The sequence below is a fragment of the Catharus ustulatus genome, chromosome 28 (assembly GCF_009819885.2).
Source record: "Catharus ustulatus isolate bCatUst1 chromosome 28, bCatUst1.pri.v2, whole genome shotgun sequence".
NCBI classification, from domain to species: Eukaryota; Metazoa; Chordata; class Aves; order Passeriformes; family Turdidae; genus Catharus; species Catharus ustulatus.
The window spans coordinates 4,883,021-4,896,394 of record NC_046248.1 but is presented as its reverse complement, the minus strand read 5'-3'; the positions used below and the strand labels follow the sequence as shown (position 1 = coordinate 4,896,394).

Below are 13,374 nucleotides of genomic sequence, written 5' to 3'. Positions count from 1 at the left end.
CTGGGCATTACCTCATCCTTGGAAAGGTTTTCTTTTTTTGAAATGTGTGTTTATGTCTCCTTTATCCACCCCTGGAAAGCCCATGACTCCCCACAAAAGGTCATCATCACCTGCAGGCTCAGGGGTGTCTGCCCCCAGAAAAGCAGAGCTGTGGGATACCCTGGAGCCCAGCTGCTGCACAGGGAAAATCCAGCACCCAGGAAATGAATTTACACCCAAACCCACTCTGGGTGGGCTTGGCAGAGCTGGCAGCCCCCAACTCCTGCTCTGCCAACCCACAAGGAGAGGAGCTGGTTGTGATGTACCCCACCAGGGGACAGGGAGAAGGGGCTGGGGTTTCCCAGCATGTTCCAGGCTGGCAGGAACATGCTGGGACATGTTCATTCCTGTTCCTGCACGTATCTGATGCCTCAACATCCTGTACCAGACTGTTCCTGGGATGGAGGCAGCACCAGGGCCTTGCACAAAGGCTGTGGCAGGCTCAGGGTTACCATGAGCAGATGCATTTGCTGCACAAGGAGCTACTCCCTGGCTGGGATCTGAGCTCCTGGCAGGTTGCTTTGTGCTTTTATAAGCACTCTCTGCTTCCCCAGCATCCTCATAAATTGTTTGGACCCTGATGGGCAGAGACTCCAGGAGTCCTGGCTTGCCCTGCCCTGGCAGGACCATGCCAGCAAAGTGGCTCATTTTAATCAGGATGGGAAGCAGGAGAGAGGAGATGGGAGCTGCTGGGAGGGCAGAAAGAGGCAGATATCTGCTCAGGCACAGGGAGGAGGGCAGTGCTGGCAGATGGGTGATAACTGGGTGAACTGAGGCACTTCTCTTGCTGCCAGGGTGTGACCCGAGGCTGGCTGGGCAGCAGAAGGGGCAGGAGGGTGGGATCAGCAGGGGAATATCTGCTGCCATGCCCTGCACAGGCAGGATACTCCCAGCCCAGCACCCCCAGCAGGGGATGGGAAGGGTGTTGGGCCACCTCAGGCCACTGCTTTCCCAGAGAGGACAGGATGTGCAGGACACAGCCCTCCCCCGGGAGCCATCCTGCACACACTTGGCTCCATCTCTGCTCGAGCAGCCAGCAATTGCAGGAGGAAAATGAAAATGCACCCACCTCCCTGCTAATGGGCGAGGTCTGTGAGCCCTGCCTGCCTTGGCACTTTGGTTTTTGGTGCAGGGCAGCAGCAATACCCACAGACCACTCCAGGAGAAGATTTGGAGTCCTCGGGGTATTCCCTGCTGCAGAACATGCTTGGGAGGCTCCCACATGGCTGCTCTCAGCTCATCAAAGTTCCGAGAGCCTTCCCCAAGGAGGGAGGAACGTGATGCTGCCGGGTGACCCCAGTTTGGGGTGGTCGGCTCTGGCAGCCCGCTGAAAGCAGGAGCCCCCAGGCGCTGGGAAAAATCCCATTGTCAGCCCAGCTGCAGCTCCCCCGCCCTAATGAGCGGCTTGTCACAGCCTGGGGACAACAGGCACGGTCTGCCTGCCAGCAGGGAGCGGGGGGACAGCCGGGAGCGCAGATGTGGCACAGCAGGAGCGGGGAGTGATACCCGGCCGGGAGGGAGGGAGCAGGTGAGGATCAGCAGCACAACCACGGGGGGCCTTTGGGCTGCTGCCGGCACCAGCCTGGGCTCTCATTAGTGACCCAGCACAGGGACACGGAGGGGCTGAGGCTGGCGGGGACATCGAGGTCACCCAGCCTAGAGCAGCTTGCATGGCACTGGGGACAGTGGGGTTCCCAAAATCTCAGTGTAGGGAGACTCTGCTGCGCCTCTGAGCAGCCATGCCAGGGTTTGATCAGCACAGAGATGCTGGCACCTCATCCCTGCTTGTTGGGAAGGGCTTGAGTTTGGAGGAGCTGATCCTTCATCCTCTTGGACACCTCTCCAGGACATCCCTGAAGGAGCCAGTGTCTGCTCTCCTAAAGTCCAGGCTTTTAGAAGTGGTCCTTTTCTTGCCCACCCCACTCCCATGTGAGCAAGGACTGTCCCCTCCCCTGCCATTCCAGGTTCAAGGTCTCCTTACCAGGTCAGCAGTCCTGAAGATGTCTGGGAGGGTTCCCTGCACTTGTCAGCGATGAGGCCTCTCAACCTGGGCTGTAACCAAACTTTTGGCTGGAGCAGGAGCCCTCCTGCTGCTGCCAGGAGTCACCAGGCCACCCTTCACCACTGGGGGCATTTCCACTCTCCGACACCATAAGCACTGTGCAGCTGCAGGGTCTCACAGATGATCCAGTTGATCTCTTTAATCTCTGCTGCCTGCTGACCTCTTCAGGTGACCTTGGAATGCCAAGGACATGGTGCTGCTCTTAAAAGAGGTGCAGGCATTTATTTTTGTTTCTAAAAACCACAAAAACCTCAAAAGAATCAACAAAACAACCCAACTGCTGCCTCTGTCGGCTGTACTGCAGCACCTGTGGGCTCAGCCTGGCTCTTATATCGGCTTCTCACTCACCCTGGCTGAGGATGCTGGCCCCTCCCTAACCTGGGCACAGCTGGAACAGGGCCCCCAAGCTCTCCTAACTCAAGGGGAAGCTTGCAGAGCTCAACAAAAGCAGCTGGAGCTTGCTAGGAACTTGTCAAAGTCTCCTGCGGCTCTCCTTCCCTTTTCCTTTTCCTTTCCTTGCCCTCTCCCTCATCCTCCCTAGGCAGCAGCAGACATCCTCACGTTCTCACAGGAGCTCCCCCTGATCCCAAAGTGTCCACACAACCAAGAGCATCCCAAAGGAAGCAGAATCCAGGAACTGCTGTGCCAATGCCCTGTGGCTGGCTGTGCTGACCGTGTTCCTCCACATGGTGACAGGGACCAGGGAACGCTCCCAACCCCCACACACCTCATCCAGAAAATTCCCTTTCCTGCTCCCAGAATAGCCATCGATCTGCTCTGCGGTGCTGTTTGCCCCCTGAGCAGCTCTGCTTACAGAAAAAGCCATTTCCAACCCAAACAGAGGCTTCTGCTGCAGCCCGACCCCAGGGCTGGCCGAGGAGAGCTCAGGGCAGCTCCAGCAGAGCCCCTGTGCCCCCCAAAGGTGCCACCCCTGTGCCACCCAAAGGTGCCACCCCTGCTCCCAGCCCCTCCACAGGTCCCACGGGTTGGGGATGGCCCAGGCAGGTTGCAGTGATGTGCCCATGGTGCTCAGTCGGGAGTGGGGGCTCCCCTAGGGGGTGGCACTGGCGCACGGGTGTCCCCACGGGTGTCCCCACGGGTGTCCCCAGCCTGCTGCAGTCCCGGGTGAGCAGGACACGGGGGCTGCTCCTCCCGGTGGGCACAGCTGCAGTCCTGGGGGTCCGTCCGGCACAGAGGGGGACCCGGGGCAGGGGAGGGGTGGCTGTCCCTCTGTGTTCGGGGTTCCTGGGCTGTACGGTCTGCCCGGAACAGAGCCGGTCCCAGCTGATACTCGGGCAGGGCAGCGTCCCAAGCCCACTGAGGGGTTCGGCCGCTGGCCAGGAGCCCCCTCCCCGGCTGGTCCCCTCAGGGACCTATTTTGGGCAAGGAATGAGGAAGCTCTTCATTCCCCTGCTAAAAATAGCGACCTTTCCCAGCGGCGGGGCACCGCTCTCACCCCCGGACCCCCGGCTCTGTCCCTCCCCGGGGTGGCCCTGACAGCATCGGGACCCTCCCATCCGGCGACACTCGGTGCTGGGGGGGCCCGGGGGTGCTCCCGCCCCGCTCCCGAGCTTTGGGGAGGTGTCGGGGGCTGTCGCAGCGCTGCGCTCACGGCTCCAGGACGCCGATGCCACCATCTAGTGGCTCCCGCTGGCGCTGCGGGGACATCCCGGCACGGGATGCGCAGCCCCCTCCGCCCTCGGGGGTCCCGCGGCATGGGCAGGGGCGCACAGAGAGGCGGCACAAACGGAGCTGAGCAGCCCTTTATTGAGGGGAGGGATGGGACACACCCGCGGGACGGGCTCCTGGCCACTCAGCCCGAAATAACAGCGAGCTCTGAGCCAGCGCTGCTGCGGGGATGCTCCCCGGTACCCCCGAGGGCAGAGGGATGGTGTGTGTGCCCAAACAGCGCAGGGTCCCGCTGCCCCCGTCCCACCCCGCTGGGAGGGGGCACTGCCCGGCCCCACCGAGCCCGGGGCGGGCTCAGGCGAACACGGCGGAGTTTTGCCAGTAGGAGTAGACGAGGAAGCCGGTGAAGGTGCTGTCCGTCTTGACGCTGGAGTAGAAACCGATGTAGTCCCCCACGCCCACCTGCACCCACACCTCGTCCTCGGGCTCCAGGCGGACCAGGGTGCCCCCCGAGAGCGAGGTGGGCTTGGGCCAGTTGCCGTAGTACTGGAAGAAGGAGGCGATGGAGTGGCCGTTCTTCATGATGTCGAACTGCAGGCTGGTGCGGTACACGGTGGCGTGCACGGCGAAGTAATAAAGGCCGGGCACCTCGCAGGTGAACTTGCCCGTGGCAGGGTCGTAGTGGCCCTGCTCGTTGATGAGCACCACGTCGAAGAGGATGGGCTGGTCGGCCAGGGGAGGGCTGCGGGACTCGGAGCGCTTGGCGCTGAAGGCGGAGCGAGGAGCCACGGCGCACTCGCCCTGAGCCCCCTTCTCACCGTGCAGCCCGTCCACGCCGGGGCTGCCCACCTCCCCGCGGGGACCGGGCACTCCTGGGGCAGGCAGGAGGGGACAGAGTCACCTCTAGGTCACCAAAACAGCTCCTCCACCCCTCCTGCCCAGTCCCGATCCCAGCAGGGATTCCCTGCCGCAGCCAGGGCACTGCGTGGGGAAGCAGCACGAGTGGGGAGGGCTGGGTGTGTAATTTAGCACAGCAGCAACAAATCGTTGGAGAAAGCATCAGAGATTGGGAGAAAGGCCAGACTAGGAGCCAGGGCAGGGATGATGCAATTCCTGGTGGTCCCTCCAAAAGCACGGCTGGAAGAGAGGGGTGGCATTGGGGACGGGGACAAGCACAGCTTTAGCAGTGCCAGGGAGCTGCTGCCCTTTACAGAGGGGCACCACAGGAGGGGCCAAAGGGGTGCTGGTGGCATGGCAAGGGTGCTTCTGCAGCATTCATTCTCCATTTTCAATTTGTGCCAGCATGCAGGGCTGACCCCCTGGCATGAGGGTGTTCCCCACGGGCAGGGAGTGGCAAACCCCCCTCCCCAGCTGGGGTCTCTCCTTTCTTACCAGGAGGGCCCATCTCGCCCTTCTCCCCTGGCATCCCCGTGGCTCCATCCCGGCCATCCCGTCCGTCTCTGCCTGGCAAACCCTGCCCCCCGTGCAAGCCCGGGGTCCCCGGGATGCCTGGCTGCCCTGAGCACAGCCCAGGGATCTTGTTGTCTTCGATCTGCAAGGACCTGGTGATGAGCCCGAGGAGGAAGAGCAGGAAGAGCTGCTTCATCTTGTCCTGGAGGGGCTGGAAGGGGGCAGAGAAGAATCACAGCTCTGGGGAGCACAGTGAAGAGGGCTGGGAGTGCTTGGCAGGGAGTGCAGGGGCCATTCCCCCGTTTCTTTCCCCTTTACCTTTTGTGCTGCTCCCCTCAGCGAGGCCCCAGTGCTGCCTGCACCTGCCACAGCATCCCCAGGGCCCGTGTGCCATCACATCATCCTGCAGCCCCGGGGCAGCCCAGGATGCGTGTGGGATGTGGGTATGGGGCCAGGGGCTGTGGCAGCGGCTTTGTGTGTGTGGCTGGGGGCTCTTTGGGATGGGCACTGCCCCATTACACCCAGCTATGGGGGAACAGGGATTTAGAGCTGCCAGCTGAGCTCTGAGCGTGCCTGGGATGCGGTTATTCCCTCTGGGGGGTGCGTGGTGGGGCTGAGCTCGGAGAACGCGGGGTTTTGTCGCAGCCCTGCCCTTGGCAGCATCCCGGCGGCTCCGCTCCAGCCCCGGCGGCTCCCGGAGCACGGCTGGCAGCGGCTGCAGCATCCCCGGCCCGCTCCGGTCCGGACCACCCCGCAGCCGGGACCACCCCCTGCCCGGGCTGCCCCCAGCCCTTCCCACAGCAGCGCAACCCGGGCTGAGCCCCAGCGCCAGCGCCGGCCCCCTCCCCGTGGCCTTGACCCAGAAAAGCAGCTCTCTTCCCCCTCCACCACGACAACAAAGAGGAAAAGGAGGAGAAAAAGTGTCTGTCCTCCGCCCAGGCGCCGGAGGCAGGAAGCCAGGCAGCCGCAGCTCCCCCCGGCTGGGTGTCCCCACTCACTGCGGTCCCGGCTCCCGTCCCGTCCCGGACCTCGCTGCTCCGAGGGGCTCGGGCTCTTCCTGGCCACTTGGCTCTGACGAAGGCCCTAAGAGAGGCAGCTTCTCCACCCCCCCTCCTCCCCACGTCTCTCCTCCCAAACTCCAAAGGAAATCAAGGGCCTTGGGAGCCAAAAGCTACAAGACAAGGGGAAAAAGAAAAATAATCTCATGCTGTCGGAAGTGCTGTAAGCAGGGGGAAGGGAGAGCGCTGCAAACAGCCCGGGCGAGGGAGAGGAGGGTGAAACACCTCAGCTGGACATGGCAGCAGGATGGAGGGGGGAAAACAGGGAAAACAGGCAGCAGAGGGAAAGGAAACAAGATAAAGGCTGAGGGAGGGAAACCCAGCAAGGAGAGAGAGATGGAGCAGCAGAAGGAAAGGGGAGCTCTCAGGGTGTGCGGGTGCCCTGACTGGCAGCAGAGCTGATGCAAAGGGGATGGCAGAACACACAGTGCCTGGCAGTGCCAGCCCTTGAGAGCATCCAGGATCCATCTGGGCAGTCCCAGCACGTTGGGCTGAGCGTGCAGGGCAGGTGGGAGCGCAGGCAGAGCAGAGCTGTGCCCGTGCCAGCAGGCAGGGCTGGCCCTGGGCACCGCGAGCACGCGGCTGAGCTTTCGAGGCACTCCCAGCTTGGCTTTAACTCGTTCCAGCGCCGAGTGCATCCAAGGGACACGGTCACACGCTGGCCAGCGGGGCGGGCCGGTGGCTGGGGGGTGTCCCTGTGCCTGGCAGCAGCTGGGACATGCAGGGAAGGAGCTGGGTGGGCTCAAACCCCCTGAGCTGGGTGAGAGCAGCAGTGCTGTGCTGGATACAGGGGCAGAGCGGTGATTGCACGAGTGGGTCCTGATCCCAGTGACCCCAGCCAGGCTGGGGATTGCCCTGCATGCTCAGGGAAGTGGGAAACACGTTGGCATTGCTGGCTCAGAGCCTGCAGTTGAGCTGGTGGCATTGCCAAATGTTCCTTCCAGGCCTGGGTACCCATGGCCAGGCTGGGTGGTGGCAGGGAGGCGCCTGTCCCTCTCTCCCGAGGTGTGAAGGGACTGTTGTTTTTGGCCAGCTGGACACTGGTTTGTGGCTATGGGTGTTGTCAGGCCTGTGGCTACCAGGGTGGCCTTCAGCCAGCACAGCCAGCCCAACCAGCTGGGCCACCACTCTTGGTGGGGCAGGATCCCTTCTCTGCACCATGGGGCCACCAACTGGACCCCTCTGAGACCCATCCATCTCCCTGGGACCCTGCAAGCCCCCAGCTCAGGGAGGGCACAGCCAGCTGCCTGCTCTCCCTTGTAGTGTCCCCTGTGCCACTCCATCCCTGCTCAGATCCCCCACCCCATCCCTGCCTTCCCTCCCTCCACCCATTCCTCTGTCCCCCGAGGATCTGACAGCACCCACACACAGACCCCAAAGGAGTCACCAGCTCCGTTGGGTTTGTCAGCTGCTCATGCTGTTTATTCTGCTGGCTTTGGGGCAGCCCTGGGCTCTTGTGCCTGCAGCCTGGCTCACCTCTGCCCAATTTGGGGAGCATCACCCTCTTGCCCCAGCACAGCCTCTCCAGCACAAGCCTTTCCCTATGGGGTATGTCACCTGCTCTCTAGGGAAATGGAGCTGTGCACAAGCCTGTGGCATCCAGGCACCAAAGCCAAGCACTGGGCAGAGGAGCTGACCCCAGGGCAGGTGAAGAGCTGCCCCAACAGGGTATTTACAACAGCAAGAGCACAGGAGCGACATTTGGGGTGGGGAGGGTGGCTCCAGCCCCTGCTGCTTTTCTCTTGCGGGCTCAGGGCTGGAAGCACTCTACGGGGTCGTTGGAGTCGGGCAGGATGTTGCAGTTGATGGGCCAGAGGATGCCGAGGAGGCCGAGGGACTGCTGGCAGCGCAGCTCTGCTGCCAGGCACACGGCCCGGCAGGGCTGCAGCACCCCCCCGTCCGGGGTGCACTTGGGCACGAAGAGGCTGCAGATGAGCAGGCGGAGGTGCTGGTAACACGCCAGCTCCATCAGCGTCTGTGGGACAGCGGGGACAGCAGCGTGAGCCCTGCAGGGTGGGCTGAGGGCAGCACCCTGCCCAGCCCCTGCCCAGCTCACCTGATAGTCCTGCAGCACTTCAGCAGCTCCCTCCTGGTCCGGGATGGCCAGCCAGATGTTGGGGAAGGAGGTGGCGTTGTAGCCCAGCCCCAGGCACATCTCCACTTCCACGGGCTCGCAGACAGACCCTGCCACAGGGAGAGGGGATTCACTTGTGCCAGCGGCAGCGCTGCCCACCCGCTGTGTCAGTGTGTGCCCCAGGGCCAGCTGGGCTCAGGGTGGCACTCACCAAAGGCTGGGTAGGACACCCCGGTGCAGTTCAGCTCGTCAGTGCCGTCGGGGCAGTCATGCCAGCCATCACACACGGACTCCAGCGCCCGGCACTCGCCATTCCCGCAGGAAAACTCTGCAGGGCTGCAGGTCTCTGGAAGGGGAGAGAGCAGGGTGTGTTCCCATGCTGACCACCCCCTTCTTGATCACTTGATCTGGCAGATCCAGCTTAGATCCCAAATTCCCTGCGTTATCTGGGGGATCATGCCTCTGTGCAGGTGAGCCCTTCCAGGTCACAGCCCCATGGCTATAAGGTTATAGGGTAAATCAGGTGAAAAAGGGCCGCAGGGGCCTCTTGCTCCAAGCAGGGTCAGCAGCAGAACAAGAGCTGTTTTTCCCAGGTTTTTATCCTGGGATGGAGGTGGGACAACTCACCCTGGGCAGCCTGTGCCCCCTCTTGGCTACCTACTCTCTGTGGCATTGCGGGCTTGGTAGGTGGCAAAGAACCCGTCATCTGCAACTCCCTCGTCCGCCACGAAGAGGACGGTCATGACATGCCGTGAGGAGGTCAGGGTGGGTGGCAGCTGGTGGCCACAGAACCTGCCGAGGGATGGGACAAGGGAGGGGGTCAGGGGGCTGACCAGCATCTCCCCAGACTCTGCCTTCTGGTGGTGCCTCCCCACCAGCCAGCCCCGTGCCTCAGTTTCCTCAGGTGAGCCATGTCCCCTGTGTCACCAGGGTGGCTCAGCCAGCCCGGGGGTGTCGTGTACCTGCCCATGAGGCTGGCGGTCCCCGTGCCCGCGCTGTCGTGCACCTCCACGAAGTCGAAGCTGCAGTCCTCGTGCGACTCCAGGCTGAAGTTGTGGAAGTGCAGGTCGATGACGTGGCCCAGGGGCACCGAGATCTGCCAGAGGCACAGCTGGGGCGGGGGGGCAGCCGGCGACACCCGTGAAGATGGGCAGGGGCACCCCCAGCTCTCCCCGGGGCCGGGGTTGCCTTCCTCCCTACCCACCCTCACCCTGCTCCCACAGGACCCCTTCTCTCACCTGCTGGTGCGGGTATGGCTGGGGGTGGTTCGGGGTGGACAAGTGCCCCTCCAAGGCGGTCAGCGGCCCCCCACACTCTGCAGGGACACACAGACACACCAGATTTACCCCTCTCCCTTCCCTCCATCTCCCCATTCCCCGGGGGCTGGGGGCTGCAGGCGGGGTCTGTCCCACCCACCTTTGTGTTTCAGGCTGCAGTTGGCCTCGTCGCTCCTGTCCTTGCAGTCGTGGAAGCCGTCGCACACGAAGCCCAGCTGGAGGCAAAGCCCCTGGTCACACAAGTGCTCGTCCCAGGCGCAGCTCTCTGCACGCAGCCACAGACACCCAGGCTGGTGGAGGGGTCCCAGCGGGCACCCTGCCCTCCCTGCTGGCTGTCCCCAGCCCTGAGTGACCCTGGCAGTGCCCTGGCATTGGGGACTCACTCTCGGCCGGGCTCACGGCGCGGTAGCGGGCGCTGAAGCCCTGGGCACCCACGCTGCTGTCGGACACGAAGGTGACCCGCAGGCGGTTGGAGACGGTGTTGAAGGTCGGGGGGGCCACGTTGCCACAAAACCTGGGGGCACAGCAAGGGCTGGCACAGCTCGCTGCCCCCGCCCCGCTGCACGGCCACGCTGCCCAGGTGTGAGGAGCTCTACCTGGTGGGGCTCCCCCGAGCTGGGGCTGTGCCAGCGGTGCCCTGCTCTTCGTGGAGCTCCACGCGGTCGAAGAGGCAGGAGGCCGTGCCCTCCACGCTGAAGGTCTCCATCCTCAGCTGGATGGCGAGGCCGGTGCCCACCTCGATGCGCCAGATGCAGAGGGCGTTGGGGGGATAGGGGCCGGGGTAGTTGGGGGAGCTGAAGGAGCCCTCGGGGCCCTGCAGGGTCCCACCACAGGCTGAACGAGGCAACAGCATGGGCATGAGTGGGAGCAGGGCACCCCCATCCCAAAACTCTGCCCCTCTGGCACTCACCCGGCGCTGCTGTGCGGGCCGTGGGCAGCCAGCCCTCGGTTGGGGTGGCGGCGGGTTTGGGGGCCGGGCGGTCCCTTCGGATGGGAGCTGTGGTGGCGGTGGCAGTGCCACGGGCGGGCAGGGCCGTGGCCGGGGTGCCGGGTGGGTGTGAGGATGTCAGCTCTGTGCCCAGGGAAGAGCAGGGACTGCTCAGCCCCAGCGGGGAGGGATGGCTGCGGTGCAGGGAAGGGGCTCAGGAAGCCCCCCCAGCCCTGTTCCCCCTCTTTACTCACAGGTACACAGCTCCCAGGGGATCCCCAGCTCTCCCAGGGACAGTGACACTGCCCCATCCCACGGACATGGCAATCCCCCTTGCCCCTGTGCATGGGTCACCCTCTCCCCAGAGTGGGCAGAGCCGGGATGTCCTCTGGGTGCCCCTGTCCCACCCTGAGCCGGTTCTGTGCCCCCCACCCCAGTCACAGGCACCCCCAGCTCGGCACTCACGGTGGATGATGATGCCGAGCAGGAGGGCGATGAGGAAGAGCAGGATGATGCTCATCAGAGCTACGCACAGCCAGGTGAACTTGCAGTCAGCACGGAACCTCCAGCCCACCTGTCCCCAGAGCTGCTGGCCTAGGGGCGAGGACAGCGGGCAGAGCCAACCCCCACCTCCCTGCACGGCCTGGCACGTCCCCACCGCCGTGCCAATGTGTCCCCGAGGTGTCCCAGAGCCCACCACCCCTCTCCTGCAGCCCCACGGACGCACAGGGGGTGTGTACAAACCCCCAGGCTGGTACCGAGGCCATCCCGGCGTGGTGCTGGGCCGGTCCCATCCTTGTCTGGCTCCACGCTCGGTGCCGTCCGAGCCTCCTCGCCCTCAAAAACGGGGTTGCAGAACTCTGTCTGTGGGACAGCAAGCACAGGTGGCACCTTGGGGACCTTGGGGACCACCAGCAGCACCCACACCCCCAGCCCTACCTTGCTGCCGTCCAGCGTGTCGGGGCAAAGCGTGATTTCGGTGAAATCCTTCATGGCAGCAGGTGGTTCCTGGCACAGCCTGGCTAAAATCCTGCCCAGTGCCCTGTGCCCCCCAGCCCTGCCACCCTCTCCTCCCCAGCTGCCCCCATGGGTCCTGGGGCAGCTTGGGGACCGCTGCTCGCCGCTCTGGGGTGAGGGTGGTGGCAATGCCAGCTCTACACGTGGTGGCCCAGCAGCAGAGCCCACCCGAGGGCCATGCCCGCCGTGCCGGGAGTGCGGGGAGCCCCGGGAGGCAGCAGTCCCCTGAGCAGGCCCCTTCCCCCTCGCCCCGTTAATCCAGCTCAGCTGAGGATGCCGAGGTCAGGCTCTGGCACGGAGAACCAGCGTCTTAAAGGGGAATGAGTGCTCGTGTCCATCCCACTGGGACACTGCTGGTGGGGTCCCCACAGGACCTTGGGTCTCCAGCTGTCTCTGGGCTCCTCAGTGCTCAGGGTGGCACTGGAGGGGCTGTTTTGGGGATCCTGGGCTGAGCCTGTCCCTCCTGCCCTCGCTGGGTGCCTGGGCTCTGCCACCTGCATTCCCGCTGCCCCTTAATGCCCGTCTACGTCCCTAAGCAGGGGAGAAAGGGACCTTTGTTCAGGGGTTTTCAGAGAAGTGTGGGAGCTCCGTGGGGCTGGAAAGGTTCCTTCTGCCTCCAAGCACATCTCCCTAGCTCCAGGTGAGCGCTCCTGGTCCATGGGTGCTCCTGGCTGTCCACCTGTGGCAGCTCCCCACCACCCAGAGACAAAACACACGCACCCAAGGCCCTGTTCAAGCTCAGATTTATTCCTGCACGAGTCTCCCTTGTATGAGACACTTCCCACCCGTCTTGCTTACACAGTAAACAAGCCACCTGCCAAGCAGCATCGCTGCCCCAGCCCAGCTCCTGCCGTGGGCAGCCCCCCTTTCTCACCCTGACCCCCTGAGCCCCGCTGGGATGCTCCAGGCTGGGCAGGATGCTGGTGCCAGCACTCAGCCCCTAGCGAGGGCCAAGGGCCGGGTGTGGGTTGGATGGAGCTGCCTCGAGGGCTGGGATGGTGCCCGTGTCTCCTCCCGATGCACCTCAGGCAAGGCAGGACGGGGAGGAGAATAAATTAAAGGCTAAAAAGGCCACTGGCATTTGCTAGCTGGAGGACAGAGCAGCAAGGCGGGTCCCCGGGCACCCAGGGGGGCTCCTGATCACAGGGAGATAAAAAAGCCCCGATTGCAGATGGTCCCGGAAAGCCACTGTCCTCCCCTCCCTCTCCACACGGGTTCCTGTGCGACCCCCGCTCCCCTGAATGGTTTAAGGCACCGTCGTTTGAGGAGGCAGGTAAAAACCCACCCGGAGCAGCCCCTGGAACAAGTCCCTGGAGAGGCAGGAGGCGGCGGGGGGCTCCAGGTTGAAGCAAAGTCCACTATAAATACATATAAATTCCACAAAATGTTTTCCTCCCTCCTGTCCGTGAGTCTGCTCAGGCTGCTTTGAGGAGTGTGTGTGGGGCAGCTGCAGGGGATGTGCTGCCTGAGATGGGCATGGAGGCCACCAGAGGGCTGGAGTCCTTTGCCAGGAGGTTTGGAAGTGCCTGGAGGAGGTCGGGAGCAGTTCATGAATCCTCTGGGATGGCCAAGCAGATACAGGAGTGGCAAGAGGCCAGGAGGGATGTGTGAGGCTCTCCTGAGTCTCTCTGGGTGCTGTCCCAGGAGGAGCAGAAGTCCTGGTTGAGTCAATGGGACAGGTGGCCCCATTCCTGTAGAGTCCCTTGCTCAGGATTTTTATTACACGCCAAAATAAAAAAAGAAAATAAAAAAAGAAAAAAAAAGAAAAAAGAGAAAAAAATAGAAAAAAAAAAGAAGGAAAAAGAAAAGAAAAAAGAAGAAAAACAAAAAGAAAAAAAAAAAAAGAAAAAAGAAAGGAAAAAAAGGCAAAAAAAAAGGAA

At 63.0% G+C, this 13,374-nt stretch overlaps 2 protein-coding genes across 2 annotated transcripts; both read right to left on the bottom strand.

Annotated features, from left to right (window-relative positions):
• Positions 1 to 3,846: 3,846 nt before the first annotated feature.
• Positions 3,847 to 6,287, bottom strand: C1QTNF5 (C1q and TNF related 5). Its single transcript, XM_033081725.1, has 3 exons — positions 6,139 to 6,287; positions 5,123 to 5,351; positions 3,847 to 4,602 (listed from the first exon to the last, which is right to left on the bottom strand). The coding sequence occupies exons 2-3, from the start codon at positions 5,334 to 5,336 to the stop codon at positions 4,085 to 4,087; spliced, it is 732 nt and encodes a 243-aa protein (XP_032937616.1). The 5' UTR covers positions 5,337 to 5,351; positions 6,139 to 6,287; the 3' UTR covers positions 3,847 to 4,084.
• Positions 6,288 to 7,695: 1,408 nt separating this feature from the next.
• Positions 7,696 to 11,690, bottom strand: LOC117008147 (membrane frizzled-related protein). The gene is made up of 13 exons (XM_033081748.1): positions 11,417 to 11,690; positions 11,236 to 11,341; positions 10,943 to 11,071; positions 10,460 to 10,621; positions 10,146 to 10,383; positions 9,933 to 10,063; positions 9,689 to 9,814; positions 9,511 to 9,587; positions 9,235 to 9,383; positions 8,934 to 9,064; positions 8,484 to 8,618; positions 8,255 to 8,382; positions 7,696 to 8,173 (listed from the first exon to the last, which is right to left on the bottom strand). Exons 1-13 carry the CDS (start codon positions 11,468 to 11,470, stop codon positions 7,949 to 7,951), a joined length of 1,791 nt encoding a protein of 596 aa, XP_032937639.1. The 5' UTR covers positions 11,471 to 11,690; the 3' UTR covers positions 7,696 to 7,948.
• Positions 11,691 to 13,374: the final 1,684 nt, after the last annotated feature.

What these genes read in the sequence shown, in the direction of transcription:
- LOC117008147 (XM_033081748.1), bottom strand. Translation starts at nt 11,470, where the DNA reads ATGAAGGATTTCACCGAAATCACGCTTTGCCCCGACACGCTGGACGGC. An exon ending in CGCCGTGAGCCCGGCCGAGA is followed by an intron (nt 9,815 to 9,932) that starts GTGAGTCCCCAA and finishes GGCTGCGTGCAG; the next exon opens with AGAGCTGCGCCTGGGACGAG. An exon ending in ACCGCCAGCCTCATGGGCAG is followed by an intron (nt 9,065 to 9,234) that starts GTACACGACACC and finishes ATCCCTCGGCAG; the next exon opens with GTTCTGTGGCCACCAGCTGC.
- C1QTNF5 (XM_033081725.1), bottom strand. Translation starts at nt 5,336, where the DNA reads ATGAAGCAGCTCTTCCTGCTCTTCCTCCTCGGGCTCATCACCAGGTCC. An exon ending in GGGCGAGATGGGCCCTCCTG is followed by an intron (nt 4,603 to 5,122) that starts GTAAGAAAGGAG and finishes TGCCTGCCCCAG; the next exon opens with GAGTGCCCGGTCCCCGCGGG.